General features: G+C 40.9%; 1 protein-coding gene across 1 annotated transcript in view; it reads right to left on the bottom strand.

Moving 5' to 3' along the window:
- Positions 1-9,718: 9,718 nt before the first annotated feature.
- ccdc30 (coiled-coil domain containing 30) overlaps positions 9,719-20,098 on the bottom strand; it is a 144,430-nt gene continuing 134,050 nt past the window's right edge. The window contains exons 27-29 of the mRNA XM_041206244.1: positions 16,784-16,886; positions 15,343-15,458; positions 9,719-10,355 (exon numbers count right to left, since the gene is read on the bottom strand). Coding sequence (XP_041062178.1) covers positions 10,151-10,355; positions 15,343-15,458; positions 16,784-16,886 — 424 coding nt within the window. The 3' untranslated portion in view covers positions 9,719-10,150. The remainder of the gene's footprint in view (positions 10,356-15,342; positions 15,459-16,783; positions 16,887-20,098) is intronic.

Genomic DNA, 20,098 nt, shown 5'->3' with positions numbered 1-20,098 from the left:
TGTCAGGTCTGCTGAGCATTGTCAGCATTTACCTGTTTATATTACATCAAGATCCAGTTTATCAATCTTTATTGCTTTGTCATAGATATGAAGAGTCCAGATTCACTGTTTCATGATTGACATCTCTGGGGCACTCTGAAAAGTTTACATCTTATCCAATTAGGATGCATTGTACAAGTGTTTTTTATTTGAGTGGTTCAGGGTATGCTGAGTTTTCACACACCAACCTTCTTCCACTCATCTTACCTGTGGAGCACTGCTAGCTGCTCTCACCTCATAATTAACAACCAGCAACTGGGAGACCCACCCACTTATTTTCATAATAGTTCCTCAGCACATTTGAGTGTTTCATTTCATTCAGTAGCTTTCTGTTAATGTGCTTGTGTAAAACTCAATAGAGTGCAATTTTAACAGTATTTGGACCAATATTCAGTATTAGCTTACTGCAGTTCCTTTTACCTCCTGATTTAATACCAAAGCTTCTGCTGCCGACTGAGTCAGGAATCTGTTCAGTGGAAGTTTTGTTTTTAGAACAGATCCCTTGAAGATTTGGAATTTTTAGTCATGAAATTTTGAGAGGAGTTTAAAGCCTAGGAACATTTTTAAGAATTGCCCAGAATAACTGGTAGGTGGGAAGAATGTAAACGATATAACAATGAACAGGTACATGGATTTAGAAAAAAATTATATATCTTTATTTCAAAAATACACAGCATATAAAATACATTTGGTTTGGGAAAATTCTGTACTGTACCATACATAATTGAACACATGCTGCTATGATGGTTAACTGCAAAAATGAAAAGCCTTGATGTGTACATACAGACTGAACTAGGTGACAAAACAGTTTAGCAAAGTTTTGTGCATCTTTCCAAGTCATTTTATATTTTAGCTGAATGGGCGAGAATTATTATACTGCGTTAAGTGAAACCTTTCTTCATAATTCTTGAATTGGTTCTGGTGAAGCGTCCCCATTTAGAGCATTTACATGTTCATCCTCTTCTCATTCGTGACCAGAATGCCGTTTTTCTATTATTGTTTCACATTACCTGTCTTCTTTATACCTCTCAAATATCCTTCATACACATCAAATATGCCAGCTCAGCTGAGTAAGTCAGGCTGGTTGTACTTCCCATTTCAACACCACTTAACTGTTTGGGCATCATGCGATTTCAGCACCAAACTATTGGCACTTTCTACCTGTGCAACATAATTTAAACCTTCTATTCCATTTGTCAGTGAGTTGTCGTATTTGACCAGATACTGGCAAAATGGGTAGAATTTATGGATCTCAATTCTCTATTAATTAGTGAAAATTCCCTGTGATAAAAATGAAAAACGACACATCAGTCACTAAGGCAGTGCCTGGGACATGTATGTAACAGCTTCCCTGCTGAACTGTCAAACATCCAATGTGGGTGTAGTTAGGAGCTCTGGCTCCTGAGTTTGAGATTATATCTTCATGGATGACTATCATATTTAAAAGTAAAACTATTAAGTGAATCAAAAGAGTGGAAGAGAATGGGTTAATACCATATTAGGTTAGTTTGAAGCATACTTTAGAATAAGGATATTACCTCTTGTCAAATCCAAGTGGTCAGGATGCTAGAATGGGATGGTATGGCTGGAATGCTGGTGTTTGCCAATGATCAGAGTTCACTGAAAACCTTGATAGCCAACATCTCTATATTGTGTGATACAAAAGTATGTGAAAAATAATTGACTAATTTTAAAAAATCAGACTGTTGAAGTCAGCTAAACATTTTTCAAAACCTCTAAATCACCTACTCAAACTGGTCATTTGCCAATCATAGTTTAGATGAAACTAAAGTGACAGGTTGCCACATTTTGAGATTCTGCACGCTGTACACTAAATCACATGATAAGTGCCACTCAGGGTAGAGGATTGAAAAGTACACAGCTACAAGATTACAATATACAACCAAAAACACAAAAAATAGTTAATGACATCTGTGGACCATTTAATGAACATCTCAATTCGCTTACCATAAGATAGACAATACTGTTTTTAAAATAACAGTGATTATTTTATTCAGTACACCATTATATTTTTACCCACGATCTTCTTCCCAGAATAAAGGACTTGAGGAATTATCCAGTGGCTTTAGAGGGATCAGCTTGGAGCACAAACCACAGAGCCAACTGGGTGGGAGGAGTGGGTTGGAAAATCAAGAAATTGTGGGCACAGATTTGTTTCTTTTTGGAATTACAGTTTCTTATGAAAATATCTTTATATTCCGTCTCAAATACAGAATGGCTGTATGGGCCTTTTCATGCTTACATACAAATAGTGTGATAGTGATGCTGCTAATTGGAACTATTTAATTTTAAATAATTTCCTGCATTCTCTTCTGTTCCTGAATCTATATCTACCAGCAGCAAGAAGAAGCAAACTTTGCAGCAAAGGTTTTGAGCTTTATTTTCACAGTCTGATTTTCTCTTGGTTACTTTTCATCACCTATCGAAGCTACACTCATAGTTATCCAGCAAAGTGAACTGTGGGGTGACACTTTCCTCAGCCCTGCAGCCATCCAGGCCTTTATAGACTCAGCAGTTTAATTTTTTATACAGTCTAAAATGAGATTACTGTGAAAGTATCCAATGTCTTTTTTGTTATTAAAATTATCTTATTCCATGTGCGGTCTCAAGTCACTGAGGGCTATGCAGCTGCTTCCAGCTTTTTCCTAGGCTACCACCTGCTCCACTGTTCTCAGCTGCAAGGTCTTAACATTCATCTGGGATACCTCACTTTCCAATTCCCTAAAAGTGACTGGCATATGCTGACAAGTGCCTGTTCCAACAGCTTAGTTTGGACAGAAACTGCAGGCATCCAGCTTTAGTGTTTTTTTGATTATGTTACATTAATACCTCATAATTCACTAGGGCATCATGAATTAAAAGGGTTTACACACAAAGGACTCTCACCAACATTCTGTATTCAGAAAATTCTGGTCTCCTACAGACAAGTTAGTACAGACAGTGCACTCTTACATTTAATATAGTGTATATGGGTGTGAGGGAAAACACTAACCTCACTTTTATAAACTAATCTTATTGGGTAATATTCAGGTGTTTGATATCATTACAATTGCAAGTTATGCTATTCCTCTATTGTATTCCTCTATTCCCTGTTTATAGAACTATAGAACTTAAGGAAGGGGCAAGCCTTATAATGCAGGGCACCATTAAAGTTAAAAGCAAGTAGGAAACGATATGTTGTGAAGAGCTAGTGTGCGACTCAACATGTAACATCATAAAAACAATCCATAGAAAAAGGGAGAGTCCACTATTTGGCAATTAATCTGAAGGTATAAAGCATGGTTTTCTTAGTGTTCGCAGTACAGTGTAGTCTTGCCAGTTACAGTCACCTAGTATATCCTGTGATGGGTCGAATGCCAGAGCACAGCTTACAACTGGTGCAGATTACAGATCACCTGAAGGTTTTCAACATTAAAGAGAACTCCACCTAAAACTCTGAAGGATAAGTACTTCAGAGCTGGGATCTTTTGAGAATGGATCAGGATTCCAACACCACTGGCATGTAATGGAGAACAACTCCCAAATAAACCTGAGCCTCTCTTTTTAACTTAAGATGTTGAGTTGCAAAGTAACTTGTTTCACTTAATTGCCTCTTTCTGAATAATTTACAATTGCAGATTGTGTAACAAGCTCTATCACTTCACCAGGTGTAATATTAACGGCATCATAAATCGTCATAATTTCATAGTGTTCTCGGAAAGAAGGATAAACTCATAAAAACTTGACAATGTCACATAGATTGATAAAACGTACAACCACCACATCCTGCTTATGGGGTTACATGAGGTATGAATGATAATGAAGTTATATAATTATATTTATAGTAACACAGGAAACATGCACAGTAACATAATCAAACAGTGACATCAAGGCCAGTCCCAAGTCTGAGGGCTCAGATTTGATAACTGGTGAATTAGTGTAATCAAAGTGATGCTTACTAAGCATCAACAACAACCTGTTCTATATATGTAGAAACATGCTCTGCATTTAATATAGCCTCACATCTGCAGTCCTAGAGGTGATATTTGGCACTGGTGGCTTCAAACAGCAACAACAGGAAATAAACTTCTTCCATGTCCTAAGATTAACTCAAGAATCAGTGAAAGCACACAGCAGCAGAAACTGCTTTACTCTCACAGTACTCATTTCACTAAACTTAGCATTTAGGATAATTACCTCCCCAGTATCTGTTACAAGCACACATACTTATGTTTTTTATATGCTGTGTTTCTTTCTCTGCCAATAGATCTGTATTTTCAATGAGTTTAATAGCACATTGTATAGTACAGGTAAAAATAATCATACCTCAGTAATTATGCTCTTTTGTTATTCAATGCACTCGAAGATGCAATATTCAAAATTCAATTACTTAATTTCAAATGGCTCTTAACACTACAGACCTGTACCCAATTAATCTATTGGCAAATACTGATCTGAGTTTATTTATCTTATTTGGAAAGACCTAGTTTGCTTCATTTGGTAGCATTCACACCTTTCAGTCAGAAGGTGAACCATGTTGTGTGCAAAATGGCTGCCACTTCCTGCCACATAACAGCAGCAAATGCACATTAAAAATCGATGGGAAGTGTGCTAAGACCTTCCAAGAGATCTGCTAATGTGCTATATAGATTAAACTCCTTTCTTCTCTAATTATTTGCTTAGTTGTGGTAGAATCAATGGCAACATTAGAAAGCAAATAGCAGCTACTAACATGTGAGTTAACCATGTCAATTCTGATCAAATAATGACACATTTACAAAGAATTCAGCTTAATTATTAACCTATCAAATTGAAAGACAAGGATATCAGTCAATGATCTCAGTTGCATCGTACAAAGTCTAGTGTTCCCAGAGTCACACAGCAGAGGCTTTTGACCCTCCCTGCCCAGTTCCTGCTACTGCTCTTCACCCGTATCACATTTCCAAGCAAACTAGTTGGAAATCTACACTTAATACAAAGCTTTCATGATTACTCAATCTATGAACTCACTTTGGATGCTGGTTAATGTTAAATTCTGGAAAGTTGCTGCCTGTTAACCATAGTCAGAGTGTTTTGCTGAATAAAGTTTCAACGGCTTAGAATAGTTCCTAGCTATATAGCACCCTTCAGTTTTTCATCCAGACCATTTAACTGACCATCAACAGTGCTGCAGTGACTCTCCTATTTCTCAAACACAAAATTACCAGTCAGCAACTTCATCCACTTCTTTTTAAAGACATAATAGGCCAGCTTGGGTAAATTATACAGCCTGCAAGTGTGCCAGATTCAAAGAGATCACAGTTTTGTTTTTTTTTATCCATGTCACTGACCTGAGGTTCCTACAGAACTGAGCACATTGAGAGATCAAAGAACCTTGGGCTGTGAAATTAGCACGAACTAAAACTGCACTGTATTAAATGTAGCATGTTTGTGTGTTGTATTCTGCAGCATCATTTAAAGACCATAATTTTAAATGTACTTTCAAAGTTAAGTTCTAAACAGCTTAATTCCTCCTAAAATAGATTCATAGGTTAAATGTTTACACATTAAAATCTTATAATCTAAATTCCAAGACCCTGGGCTGAAAATAACTGCTTTCTACTACTTGGAGTACCTGAGTTCATGAATCTAGATGGAAAATCAGCACAGAATTCTAATCTCAACCACATATAAAAAGGCTCCCACATAAAAATGACCCAAGAACACATGACAAAAATAGCTAAAAATCTGAGAAACTTCAGCATAGAAAACCATTTAGTGTATGTCACTGAATCTACTCTAACACAAACTCCCTTCTCCTTTTCATCCCCTTTAATGTCTATCTTCCAGTGTTTAACTCTTTCTTAAAATCTCGATTGATTTGATTTCAATAACCACATTAAATATCTTGTGAAAATATTGTGTCTAACTTCCCCATTTTTGTTTAGACAATTGTTCCTGAGTTGGTGTTCCCTTGTTACCTTCTCTGTGATCAGTGGAAATAATCTTTCATTATTTACTCTTTCAAACTTTTGAACACTCTCCTCTCACTGATTCTTAATTATGCATGAAAACCCAGAATTTAATGACATCAGAGCAGTGAAATCATGTATCTGTGTTTGTCACAGTTCATTTTTGGGTGAAGTAGCTGCCCAAATCCATAATAAATTCCCTAACAAAGCTTCACAAACACAAAAATAACAAATTTGCGGGGAGAGGAGGATGGATAGTTGTCTGATGCAATGGAATAGCAGAGATCCATACCGTGGGGTGGTGGGTCAAAAGTTTGTTACCAATCTGAGTCCTAATCTTATTCTAGCCACCATGTGCAGTCCCTTATAATGGAAAAGGGGCTGCAATGTGTCCCCTACTGGGAGCTTACCATCATTTTGGCAGAACTTTAGAGGAAAGAGATCGCTCTTTACCTTGGCTGCAAGCAGCACTTCACTCAGGGGCATTAAGGAATGGAGGGAAATACTGGGGGAAAGTGGAAACTAATTGGAGGATCCCACCAAAATTAGAATTAATTTTATTCTTGCATCAGTATCAATTGTTTAGTAACATATTTTAGCACTGACAGTACTCTCCAGTCCAGATTCCTTCTAGCCCTTCACTGTAATTTAAAGCCTGAGGAGGAATACTGGTACCTAGCTTAAAGATCCCCAGTTGTCACAATAGCCTTACGAAGCAGGGCCTTTTGCTCTAGAAATGTGTAGACTTCACAGAGATTTTATTGAGATTTGTTATATAATGAAAAGATTTGGTTTAGCCCATGTGCATGGTTTTTTGAGTTACATATGTTAGGAAGAACCAGAGGCACAAGTACACACATGTTGCCACAGAACTAGGTTAGATAGTGAGAAGTATTTCTTTTCATTGACCTACAGAATAAGTTACTGACTCACGCAGAAGGTGGACTTACAGCAAATGTTAAGCGTGGAGATGGACAAATTCCTGCTTGTGGCTTACATCAGTATCAATAAAAGGTAGATGGGGGTCATGGCGGTCTCATGGTTCAATTGCCTTTGAGAATCAGAAAGGGATTTCCCAGGGCTTTCATCCACCCCCCCCTAAACTGGCTGGGTACTTTTGCTTCTCTCTGAAAATTGCATGGCTGGTGGGCAGCTGGGTGGAGGGGGAGGGACATGCAGATGAGGATCATGGTGTGCATAAATTAAACCATGATAGTGTGGGTGAGGCAGGCTTGATGGACCAACTAGTCTGTCAGTCTTCTGCAGATATTGTTTATACTGGCATCATATACCAAACAATAGTAGTCTGAGTCACTTTCAACGAATCAGAATATTGTTTGGAAGCAACTGCAGTATTTTACAGTAATGCTTTAGGAATCAAGTCATTTGAAGGGTAAACTAAATTATTTGTCTAACCACTGGTTTCTTCATTTATATAACCTGTACACAGACAATGATGCATACTAATTAGTTAATAACTAGTCTGTCCATTTGCTTCCGTGTAAAAATTGCTTTTAAGAACTATACAAACTTCAATCTTGAATATACTTTGGGTACGGAATTATGTTTCAGCTTTCCTTTCGTAAGAGGTGAATCAGGTTAATTAAGTACGGTTTTGTCCTAGTAATCCCAGGCCTTCAATTAGTTTAAGCCTTGATACTGCATCTCTACCTTTATTTGGAGCTTCTCGTAGCAATAGATAATCCCACCTTTTCATGAGAAAACCAAACCAGGACCCCCTCAACATTTATCCAGCCAAGTTTAACTATGCTTGGAATGGATAGGGGGTTGGAAAGAGTACGACTCCTATTCACCCCCTACTTTGTTCAATTTGTCGGTCTTTAAACTAAGAGCACAAAGGATTCAAGAGTCCACTGCACTCCACTTTGCCAATCCAAATGTTTGAAAAAAAAGGCACCATTTTGTCATTTGTTCATCTTAATCTACTTTTTTGTTAAATATTTATTCAATTAGCTCTTGAATCTCCCATTACTTCTTTGTTCCATATATCCACCTCTCTGTACAAAGGAGTTAAATCTGTTCACCTTCCTTCTTCTGAACTCAAGTCTGTGCCCCCTTGTAGAATTTGTGATTAAAGGTTATTTTTGGGAGAGAGAGAATGGCGGAGTGGTATTATCACTGGACCGGAAACCCAAGGGTAATGCTCTGGGGACAAATCCCACCACAGCAGATGGTGGAATTTGGATCCAATAAAAATCTGGAATTAAAAAGTCTAATGATGACCATGAAACCATTGCTGATTGTCATAAAAACCCATCCACAGCAATGTGGTTGACTCTTAAATGCCATCTGAACAGGGGCAATTGGGGATGCACAATAAATTCTGGCTGAGCCATGAACAAACAAATAAATCAAAAACTTAGAGTTTAGTATATCAATGCCCCTTGCACCACCCCCCCCACCACCCCCCCACCCCCCCCCCACCACCAACCCCCTCAGCTATATAGCTTATTCATAGAAACCTATCTCCTGCTTATAGAAGACAAAAATGTGAATCACATAGGTTGATCTTGTCATACCTGGATTCTTAGCTGTATTAAAACCTAGGTTATTTTCCAATCTACTAGATCTACAGAGTTCACCATTTATTTTAATGGTGTATTTCTCCCTCTCTTTTAGGGTTCCCCTGGCACCAATCCCTCTGAGGTGACCTGTATCTGGGCCTCTTCTCTCCACCTGGCAGTTAGGAGACATATGATAGTTGTCTGTGGTGTGACTCTGCTCAGACATTCCCTTGTTACTTTTTCGGGGAGTGTCAAATCTCTATTCCCACTGCTTTTCTCCCCTTACCCTGTGGCAAAGACTAAATTGGGAACTCACTAAGGGGGGAGCTGCAAACTCATGGTGCACTACCCTACTACACTGATGCATCAGCTACCTACGTAACCTCAGCAGTAGTGATTGCACTTTAACTGCTAATGCAGCAAAGGCAGAGTGAATGTGGAGGAAAACACAAGTATGTAATCAGATTGTTTGCTGCCTGAATTTCTGAGTGCCTACTTTTCCATTTTTACACTTTCCAGTGTCCAAAGTTGGGAGTTAGGTTAAAAATGACCTGATAAGTTTTAAGAGGTTGGCAAGAAGAATGCTTCTGGTAGAGCAATTTGCTTTCCTCTATTCTCTCCCTCCCACCCGCTCCTCCCATCTCTTTTGAAGGTACAGGTCCTTGTTTGATTGCGGACACACTTTGATACCAGTACAGTTATAGAGTGAGTGCCATGGACTTATTGACTGTGAAAAGCATCACTGCTGAGCCTGATCCCAATCTTATTTGCACATTGTGATCAAGGGCAAAAGAAGCTAATTTTTGCCTCTCTCCAGTCTGGTCATGTGGGAGACAATCATAGCCCTCTAAATACTGCCCCACCTGAGATAAATTAACACAATCCTTGGGACTGAACCTGACACCTTTCCATTTAGGTGGTCCTGCATCACACCTGGGGCCTTTGTCCATGATGCAATAAGGTGGGTGCCTGCCAAAGTAAGCTGCACTGTGTTTAAGTTATAATTCAGAATCTTAATTATGTGAAAGTAGTTTTTGGACAAACACAGTGTAAGGTATCAGATTCAGAAAGTAGTCAAAACATTTTGCTTTACAACCTAGTTACCAGCACTACTGCCTAATGCTATTTCCTTATGGTTTTTGCAAACGGTGCAAATTTACTGCAATAAAATTACTTTACAAGTACAGCTGCAAAGCTCCAAGACAAAGCTCAGCTCAAATAATAGATTCAAACTACACTGTGGACAAAATAATTACTCATACAGGTGAGTTCTTTGTTCTCATTGTACAAATCAGGCAGCAGTACTATAGTTCATTTTAACACTGGGGGAGTTCTGTGGATTTTAGAACCATAGAACCAGAATGGTTTCATACACCCAACCTCCACCTTTGACATTTATAATACTGGTACGAGTCCAGTATTTGTGTGCTTGTAAGTGCAATAGCTGGACCGGCATTAACTCAGTTATTTCAACCAATCTACCAGAGAAAGATGTGTTAATATTCTTGTTGGGCAATGTGACAAAGACAACAGCTTGCTGTATGTTGAGTTAATATGTCCCTGGCCCCGTTGCCAGCATTACTTGAACTCCAGATAGAAACACCTTGTGGGTCACTCAGTCCAACAGTGGCCTGATCACACCTCATCACTGCCGAGACTTCGGCCTTCTTCCTGGTCCTTGCACCATGGGGAGCTCGTCAGGTTTAAGTAGCCCACGTCTGAATGATGCAACCGGGTTGGAAATGTAGACTTTGTGGCATCAGAACACAACGCTGTTTTGCTGCGTCGAATGTTTTCCAAAGAACCGAAATTGTTACTACTAGCTGGTGACGGTGTGTCGCTGGAAGAAAAGAAGAATCTGGTAACTACAACAAAAACAACAGCTACTACTTGCATTGATATAGCACCTCTATTGTAGAAAAATGTTCCCAGATGCTTCACAGAGATGTAAATCAGACAAAAATGGATGTCGAGACAAAGAAGGACACATTAGGAAGGTTGACAAAAGTCTGGTAAATGATATGAAGTTTGAAGAGAATCTTAAAGAAGGAAAAAATAAAGACTTATATTTAAACAGTGCTTTTCACAACCACTGGATGGCTCAAAAAGCGCTTCACAACCAATGAAGTACTTTTGGAGTGTTAAAAACAAAAAACTGCGGATGCTGGAAATCCAAAACAAAAACAGAAGTACCTGGCAAAACTCAGCAGGTCTGACAGCATCGGCGGAGAAGAGCAAAGTTGATGTTTTGAGTCCTCATGACCCTTCAACAGAACTCCAGTTCTGTTGAAGGGTCACGAGGACTCGAAATGTCAACTTTGCTCTTCTCCGCCGATACTGCCAGACCTGCTGAGTTTTTCCAGATATTTCTGTTTTTACTTTTGGAGTGTAGTCACTGTTGTAATGTGGCAGCTAATCTGTGCACAACAAACTCCGCACACACCAAAGTGAGAATGGCTAGATACTTTTAATGTTGGTTGAGGAATAAAAATATTGGCCAGGTCACCGGGGATAACTCCCCTGCTCATTTTTTATTTATTCATTCTTAGGATGTGGGCTTTGCTGGCTAGGCCAGCATTTATTCTCCATCCCTAATTGCCCTTGAGAAGGTGGTGGTGAGCTGCCTTCTTGAGCCGCTCCAGTCCACGTGGTGTAGATACACCCACAGTGCTGTTAGGGATTTCCAGGATTTTGACCCAGCAAAAGTGAAGGAACGGCGATGTATTTCCAAGTCAGGATGGTGAGTGACTTGGAGGGGAACTTCCAGGTGGTGGTGTTCCCATCTATCTGCTGCCCTTGTCCTTCTAGATGGTAGTGGTTGAGGGTTTGGAAGGTGCTGTCTAAGGAGCCTTGGTGAATTCCTGTAGTGCATCTTGTAGATGGTACACACTGCTGCTACTGTGCGTCAGTGGTGGAGGGAATGAATGTTTGTGGATGTGGTGCCAATCAAGTGGACTGCTTTATACTGGATGATGTCCAGCTTCTTCAGTGTTGTGGGAGCTGCACTCATCCAGGCAAGTGGGGAGTATTCCATCACGCTCCTGACTTGTGCCTTGTAGATGGTGGAATGGCTCTGGGGAGTCAGGAAGTGAATTACTCGTTGCAGGATTCCTAGCCTCTGACCTGCTCTTGTAGCCACAGTATTTATATAGCTAGTCCAGTTCAGTTTCAGGTCAATGGTAACCCCCAGGATGTTGATGGTGGGGGATTCAATGATGGTAATGTCATTGAACGTCAAGGGGCGATGGTTAGATTCTCTCTTGTTGGAGATGATCATTGCCTGACACTTGTGTGGCCCAAATGTTACTTGCCATTTGTCAGCCCGAGCCTGGATATTGTCCAGGTGTTGCTGCATTTGGACATGGACTGCTTCAGTATCTGAGGAGTCACGAATGGTGCTGAACATTGTGCAATCATCAGTGAACATCCCCACTTCTGACCTTATGATGGAAGGAAGGTCATTGATGAGGCAGCTAAAGATGGCTGAGCCAAGGACACTAGCCTGAGGAACTCCTGCAGTAATGTCCTGGAGCTGAGATGACTGGCCTCTAACAACCACAACTATCTTTCTTTGTGCTAAGTATGACTCCAACCCAGTGGAGAGTGCTCCCCCGATTCCCATCATCTCAAGTTTTGCTAGGGCTCCTTGATGCCACACTTGGTCAAATGCTGCCTTGATGTCAAGGGCAGTCACTCTCTTCTCACCACAGGAGTTCAGCTCTTTTGTCCATGTTTGAACCAAGGCTGTAATGAGGTCAAGAGCTGAATGGCCCTGGCAGAACCTAAACTGGGCGTCAGCTAGCAGATTATTGCTAACCAAGTGCCGCTTGATAGCACTGTTGATGACCCCTTCCATTATTTTACAGATGATCGAGAGTTGACTGATGGGGCAGTAATTGGGCAGGTTGAATTTGTCATCTTCAAAATAGTGTAATGGGATCTTTTACATCTATAAGAGCAGGCAGGTGTAGTCTTGTTTTAACATCTCATCTGAAAGATGGCATCTCCAATAGTGCAGCACTCCCTTGGTAATTCACTGAAATGTCAGCTTAGATTTTTGCACTCAAGCGCTGGAGTGGGACATGAATCTGGAACTTTGTGACTCAGGAGGTGAGAGTACTACCAACTGAGCCATTGCCAGCTGATAAGAGGATAGTAGAAATGTAAAAGGATTTATAGGGGGAACTCCAGAGCATAATCCCTGTATATTGAAGGCACAGCCATCATTGATGGACCAAAATTAGAGGGGCGCAAAAGGCCATTGACAGAGGAATGCAGAGTTCTTGAGGGAGGTATAGGGAAGAAGGGTACAGACATAGAAAGCGCTGTGACCATGGAGGAATGAAAATTTTATATTAGAGGTTGTGGGGAACCAGAAACCAACGTAGGTAGGTACAGTCATGAACAATTGGTGGTGAATGGCATTTGATACAGTATAAAATACAGGCAGTGGAGTTTTAGAAGAGCTGAAATTTACAGAGCAAGCACAAAACGAGAGTTGGAATAGTTGATTCTGGTGAGACAAAACCATGAATTATTGTTTCAGCAACAGAAGGCCTAAGGCAGACGCGGAAGTGGGAACTGTAATGGAGATGAAAGTAGATGGTCTTTGTTACAGAGCTTGGGATTGAGGTAGTGAATAGGCTGGCTCAAAGTGAGACAGTGGCAAGGGTATAGAGTATTGGATACAAAGATAATAAGGAGAATTTTCTCCCTATCAGGCGGCTGGTCGGGAGCGGGCACGGAGCCAATCACTGCCAGAATTGGCTGTGCACCACCATTTCACGTGGTGGGCCAATTAAAGCCCGCACAGCGTGATGTGTGCCCGGTAGCATTCAGCGCTACCTGTGCGGGCGGGGGGAGGAGGGAGAGTTGGGGCCTGTGATCTTTAGCGCATGCGGGAGAAAGAGCACAGAAATCTGCCTCAGGAGGTTAGGTTCATATTTAAATTTTGAAATAATGAGAGAGAGATAAAAATTATTCAGACATGTCCCCTCATGTCACATGAGCTGGGACATGTTTATGAAGTGAGCAAAATTTATTTATTAATTTATTAAAACCTTCATGAAAAACGCGAAGGCCACTTGGGCTCTTCGCCTGCCCGCCAACCTTAAGGTTAGACAGGCAGCCCTGTCAATTGCCTAAATTGGTTCATTAATGGCCTTAACAGGCCTTTGACAGTTCGGCAGATGCACAGTTGCCTCTGGCGCACGCCTGCTGAACGAAAGATCGGAATGATGCACGGCGACATCAGGACGCATGCCCGACATCACCACGTGTCATTCTACACGGTGGTACGCAGGGCCCGGTCCTGCACGTCGATGGGAAAATTCTCCCCAGTGACTTTGTGGTTCCCAATGCTTAACTGGGAAAATTGTGGCTCATCCAAGACAAGTAGTCAGATATCAGAGACAGCGGAGAAGTTGAGGTAGGTAGTGCAAATGAGTGCTGCCAGCATACGCGTGGAAGCTAACCTCATGTATGGGGATGTGGGTGATGAGGAATACAGGAAATGGTCATGGATGGCTTTGCTTGTGATTAATAACATGGAAGTGTCATATTAGATGGCAAGTGTTGGGCAGTGGTGAGCATGAATATGGATAGAAGGATTTATATGAAAGGAGAGGTTTAGGGAGGACAGGAGCTCAATAGAATCAGATGAGAGAGCGCAAAGTGAGCTGAGATTGAGATTGAAATTGAAATCACTGAGGATGAGCAACAGCACAGTACAGAGGCTGAGAGTGGAAAGGATGGAGGATATCTTAATGCAAAACTCAAGGTGGAAGGGGGAAGAGTGCCCTTAACTCAGCAAAAGCCAGAGATTAAACCTGGCACTTTCTTGAACATTGTGACTCATCTACTCACAAAGCCCTTTGGGGCAGTGGGTGGGTGTTCCTTCTTATAAATGGCTCAGCTGTTTCCCTCACTGTTTGAGCAGCTTCCAATTCCAGTCTTGAAATGGACACAGTGGATGACATTATAGTCTAGTTCACAGCTATTGGTCTTTCCTCAATGCTTGTTACTCAAAGTAAGATCGTCCAATTTTGCTAAGATATTATTACTCAGAAAAAGTGCCAGGTTTGATGCAGTCTGTATTAATTAGCTGATGTAGTTAGGAAACAGTTGGGAAATTTCTCTGGACTTTAGTATGAGGGGAAAATCAGCCTATGCCCCTGTTCATGAATGTTATTGTGATTCCCTGCTAGAAAATGCACATAACCAGTGGAGATCACAAAAATGCTGGCACAGCCAGTGACGCCACATCCCATGACGGAATAAAAAAGAAAAATCTGGTGATGCTCTGTATGGTGGAATAGCCTGCCCACTGTCTAGATTTATAAAGCGGACCAGCTACTCGGACAGGATTCTTAAGGCTTAACAGTTGTTTTTGTTCATTATGACATTTTAAATGCTGCTCAGCAGTGCAATGCTATCTAGTATCTCACCCAAGTGCACAGCTTTGATGTGTAACCTTAGACAGTGAGTGTTAAAAAGATATTTCACCATGGTGGTGGCGATCACAATCAAGTCCGATCTTGTCCTCAGCTGCCATCTTCACATGCATAGACGATCCAGCTTGTGACATTAGATACTGATTAGCACTAGGAGTCCTGGCTACATTTTCCCTTCCCTATCCCAGAGGGGCAGAGGCCATTGTAGCATCCTTCCAGCCTCTCAGCCGAAATCAGCTAACTCAGTGTATAGACGACCAGGCATCAAACATAAGGCTCATTTGCCTGTGAAGCTCAGTTACGTGCTGGCTTTACCAATTGAATCAGTGGGAAGGGACAGAAACAAAGAGTTTTTATATACAGTAATTACAATACCGTGCTGAAGATAGGAAGTTGCCATTCTTTACAGAAGTGTCATTGTACTGAAACTTGCAAGTGTCCTGGGGAAAGGACACGGACAAATTCTCAAAATGTTGCGACTTGGAAGGATCCTAGTAGAAAGATACAGACACACAAAACATAAAGATGATGACCATAAGAGTGCAGGTAGCAGAGTGTATATACGATAAGTGCAGATGAAAGTGACCGTTTCATTTACAATGTAGACCCTGCCATCTCTTCAGTACAGCATCAAGCTGTTTCTTAAATTTATTCAGCGCCTTGGATATCCCTTTTGGTAACCGCATATCAGTTGTTAATCACCCTCTGTGTAAACAAAAAAAAATTCTTGACATCTGTCCTAAATTTGCCCTTCATAACCATGACCTTGTGTCTACTTGTCCGGCTATCTGGTGTATCTGAAAGTATTGATCTAGATTTACTTTCTCTGCTCAGTTAAATATCTTATTAAAATTTCTTTTGAAGCCGGAAGGGCCCAATCTGCAGGAATATTTAAGGGAGGTTGGGGGGGGTGTGGCAGGAGAGGAGTTACTCTTAAGCCACTATGCTTTACCAATCTTTGATCCTTATCTGGTCAATACAAACGGCTCTCACCAACACTATTTCAACCCCTTATGATACAACTCAATCTGCCTTTTCAAGCCACATTTTAATAATACTGTTGGATGATTTTCATGGTTCAAATGGCATTGTATCAAAGATTCAGTTGCCCATTGTTCACTTATTACCTATAAACATTGGGGACAACTACAGTTTCTGGGCACATGTGTGACATTAAGAGTTCTATCCAGGGCATCACCACTTACACTGTATTTCAATTTGAAAGGGCGACACTTAAGTTGATATACAGGTTAAACCTTATGACTAGCAGGTTTAAGGTAGCAATGTTCATACTCAATTACTGGATACTCTTGTTTTTTGTCATGTATTGTGTAACATGTCAAGGACACTTTTATGGTGATTGAATGTCCAACTGGTTTTATTAAGAGTATTGTGGTAGTATTAATGATTTTGGGCTTGAATTCTATGATTAAACATAGATTTTCAAAGGTACAAAACTATATTTGTGTAGCAGCTTAGCTTGTCAATGAGCACCACCCTTTAGATTAAAATAGTTGATCCGTCATTTTCTATGAGCACAGATGGTCGCTTGTGTAGAAGACAGGAGACAGAAGAAGGGTGTGGCACCTGTGGTTGAAGTCACTTGACCAACATTCATTCTCTAGACTTACACATGGAGATGCTGACTCTTACCGGGCGACAGTTCCATTGGCACTGGAAGGCTCCTAAAGCCTAGCCTAAGTGGCCAGCCTTCACGCGATGCAGCGCACAGGCCTCATTAGAATGGGAAAGGAAAACAAAAAAAAATGGTTGGATAGTGCATGGAACACCAGCCAACTCATCTTATACCATGTACCGTCTTAATTATTTTCAGAGAGCGCTCCAATGAGCCAAGCCGGTCACTCAACTTCACTGTCTCGTCTTGAAGCTGTTTGTTCTCCTCTTCCAGATAGTTAATCCTAAAAAGTAATTGAAAGGCAGACAATCAATATTGGTCACCATTGGTCCTGCATAAATCTGAACTGTATTTTCTTTCTTCCTTTTGCCACCAAATTTTCCCCTCACCGCCACCTCTTTCAAAAGGTGTTGACTCCATGTTGGGGTGAAGCTCCAAAGAGAGCAATTGTCATTGGCCACACACTTCACGTGTGGAGCCTCAAGGGTGAACATTAGTGGGCTATTTGACCATAGACGGCATCACGTCTTGGGCCAATCTTGTCTTCAGCCAATGATCACAAAGGTGAGCATTTTCCAGGAGGGATCACTGGGCTGTAATCAGGAGCAGGAGCTCCAGCTAATCTCCTTCCCCTGCTCTGCAAAAGCAAGAGGTGCTGAGGCCAGTTGCAGCTCCTCAACTATCACCCTGGTTGAAGTCTGTAAACGTAGTACAGACTGAGATTAGATGTGGAACATTCCTAATCACTAGGATCTCACTATATTAAGTGGGAGATCCACCATGGAAACCATGATCTGTACAGGTTTGAAACCCCCAACTATCCTACTACCCTCCCAATTTAAAAAAAATTGAATTGCAGCATAGAGAAGGCATAAACCCCCTTCCCTACCATCAGAGGACTTTGCAATATCAATATGTCTGGCCAAGATGCTGTCTGTCTTCTAAGCTCATACATTACATTTCAAAAGAGAAAAAGAGGAGAGAATAAAAATTTCAGATGATACAAATGTGAAGAAACCATTCTACCTCTCAATTAATCCACCCCCGAGTCTGGAATTGATGCTAGAATTTTCATTAGGACCCTGCATTAGAGCTACAAAAAGGGCTTCTCCAGCCTAACTATGCTAGTCTGATGAAGGGCCAGATTTTCTTAAATATTACCTTCCGTTCTACCCCAAAGCTGTCTGACCCAAGATACAAATAGTAGCTAGGATCTGGTCACTTCAGCAGCATTTACCAATCCAGATGTTCACCCTATCCAGTACAATAACCATTATTCTGGAGCCCTTTCACTTTCAAATATTAAGATCTTCACATTTCCTTTCGTTATACAAAACAAAGGGAAAAGAAATGGGAGATGGTGGTGTAGTGGTAATGCCACTGGGCTAGTAATCCAGAGGGCCAGGCTATTGCTCTGGGGACATTGGTTCAAATCCCACCATGGAATTTACATTCAATTAATAAATCTGGAATTGAGATCTAGTATCAGTGATAATGATGATAAAATCATCATTCATAGTGGCCATGAAACTATCAATTGTTCTAAAAACCCATCTGGTTCCTGAATGCTCCTTCAGGGAAGGAAGTCTGCCATCCTTATCTGGTCTGACCTACATGCAACTCCGGGCCCACAACAATGTGGTAGACTCTTAACTGCCTTCTGAAGTGGGATGGGTAACAAATGCTGGACTTGCCAGCAACCCACATACCATGAAAGAATAAAAAGAAATGGTGTCATGATGCTGTGTGTTCCAATAGGAGCTCAACAGAATGCAGAAATAATCAGGCAGCAAACTGCTCAATCACTGCTGCTACTAACTACAGTCTCATTACAGTGCGTGGTTCTTCCTTATGCTCCATTGTGATAATGCTGGGCAGAATTTAAAGGCTCCTTCTGAAGAACAAGAACATGAACTGGGAGAAACATCCACATTGGGCATCCCAACATGGGGTCATTTTAAAAGAGAACATTTTGAGCTGTATAACGTTAGGATAATCACAGGTCTGTGATTGGAAGTGGGAACCATTTGAAGGGATGAATCAAATGCATCATGCAACAATAAAGTGCATTGGCTTACTTGTGAGTTTGTCTTATAGCGCATTAATACCAGTACAGTAAACTAAGGCAACATTGTCTTGTTATTATTCAAATCTGCATCTTTCCCCTCTCCACCCCTCAAGGTGTTATTTCATGCTGAGGTTCCTCCTACCCTGTACTTCAGCCAATTGACCAGTCCCTGCATTTATGTCTAGGCTATGAGTGTTGGAAGGCCAGCAAACATCACAGCTAAAACCAACCAGCTCCTCTCATAACGTTCACACATCCCCAACTTTCAAGCAGGATTTACTGGATAGTGATTAGAAGTAGGAACCCTTACTGCGTTTAGCTTTTTTCCATGCTGAGGATAATTGTACCTAATAATATTGTGGCTTGAATCAGCTAACTTTGCACAGACCAGCGACCAAACCAGTCAGGAAGACACCGTGCATTTAGCCTCTCAGCCATATGGAAAGCACATATCAAGTATTTAATGTTTTTCCAATCCATCTACATTTTAATACTTGAAGAACCCTTATATTTGGCTCCATTCTTATATCCATGTTGCATTTACCTTTATACGTGTCTGAAGTATTTCCCAATTACAGCAAGGAACATCCAGCACAGCCCCAGGTTTCTTTCTCACATATAAGCCCTGAAACAGTTCAGTTTTCACTAAACTCTCAGAGTAGACAATTGGCCCAACTTAACTTATTCTTTCAAAAAAAGCCTACAGTACTCTCATCATTGTATCTGTTTTTTAAATGATTCTAGAATGTTCCATTTCACTATCTTAACCAAAGACCATTTCATGTTTTGATCACTCTTTGTGTGAAGTGCTTCCTACATATTTTGCTCCATTCCATTCAACAGTTGAAGTTTACAAACCTAACACAGTAACAGGTTCAGATGCATATCCATATTTACACTTCCACGTTTCTGCACCTCATTATCAGCTCTTTAAACCTTTTATTTAGCTTTTTTAGCTGCTGTCTCTTTAACCCATTCCAACATGGACAACATTCCACAGATGCCTACCAATATTTGGTTAAACCAAAGTAAACATGGATCTCAAATTTCACCTATGTCATGGGCACACCTCTGAGGTGTTGAGGGAGGTGATGTGAAAAAATGAGATGAAATCCAGTTCTACAGAGGCTCTACTAATGTTCGATTATCGGCTTAGGTAAGGTCCCTGAATACTGGAACAGACAGGCAGAATCCTGGAAGGGGGATCTATTATGCCACTAGGATGCGCTAATAGCCCTTTTGACAGCTGTAAGCTGTTCTGTTAGTGAGAGGACCTTCTCAAGGTTGCACCTACTATTCTGGGGTGGTATGGTGCCGCTCCACTATTCCATGAGTCAGCCAGGGCAAACACCATTGAAACACCACCACAACCATGCTACTAACTCCATCCTGAGCCTTTGGAAGGAAGTAGGTGGCCTTGGGGGGTC

This window comes from Carcharodon carcharias, chromosome 15 (assembly GCF_017639515.1).
Source record: "Carcharodon carcharias isolate sCarCar2 chromosome 15, sCarCar2.pri, whole genome shotgun sequence".
In the NCBI taxonomy this organism is placed as follows: domain Eukaryota; kingdom Metazoa; phylum Chordata; class Chondrichthyes; order Lamniformes; family Lamnidae; genus Carcharodon; species Carcharodon carcharias.
This window is presented reverse-complemented; position numbering and strand designations above follow the sequence as displayed.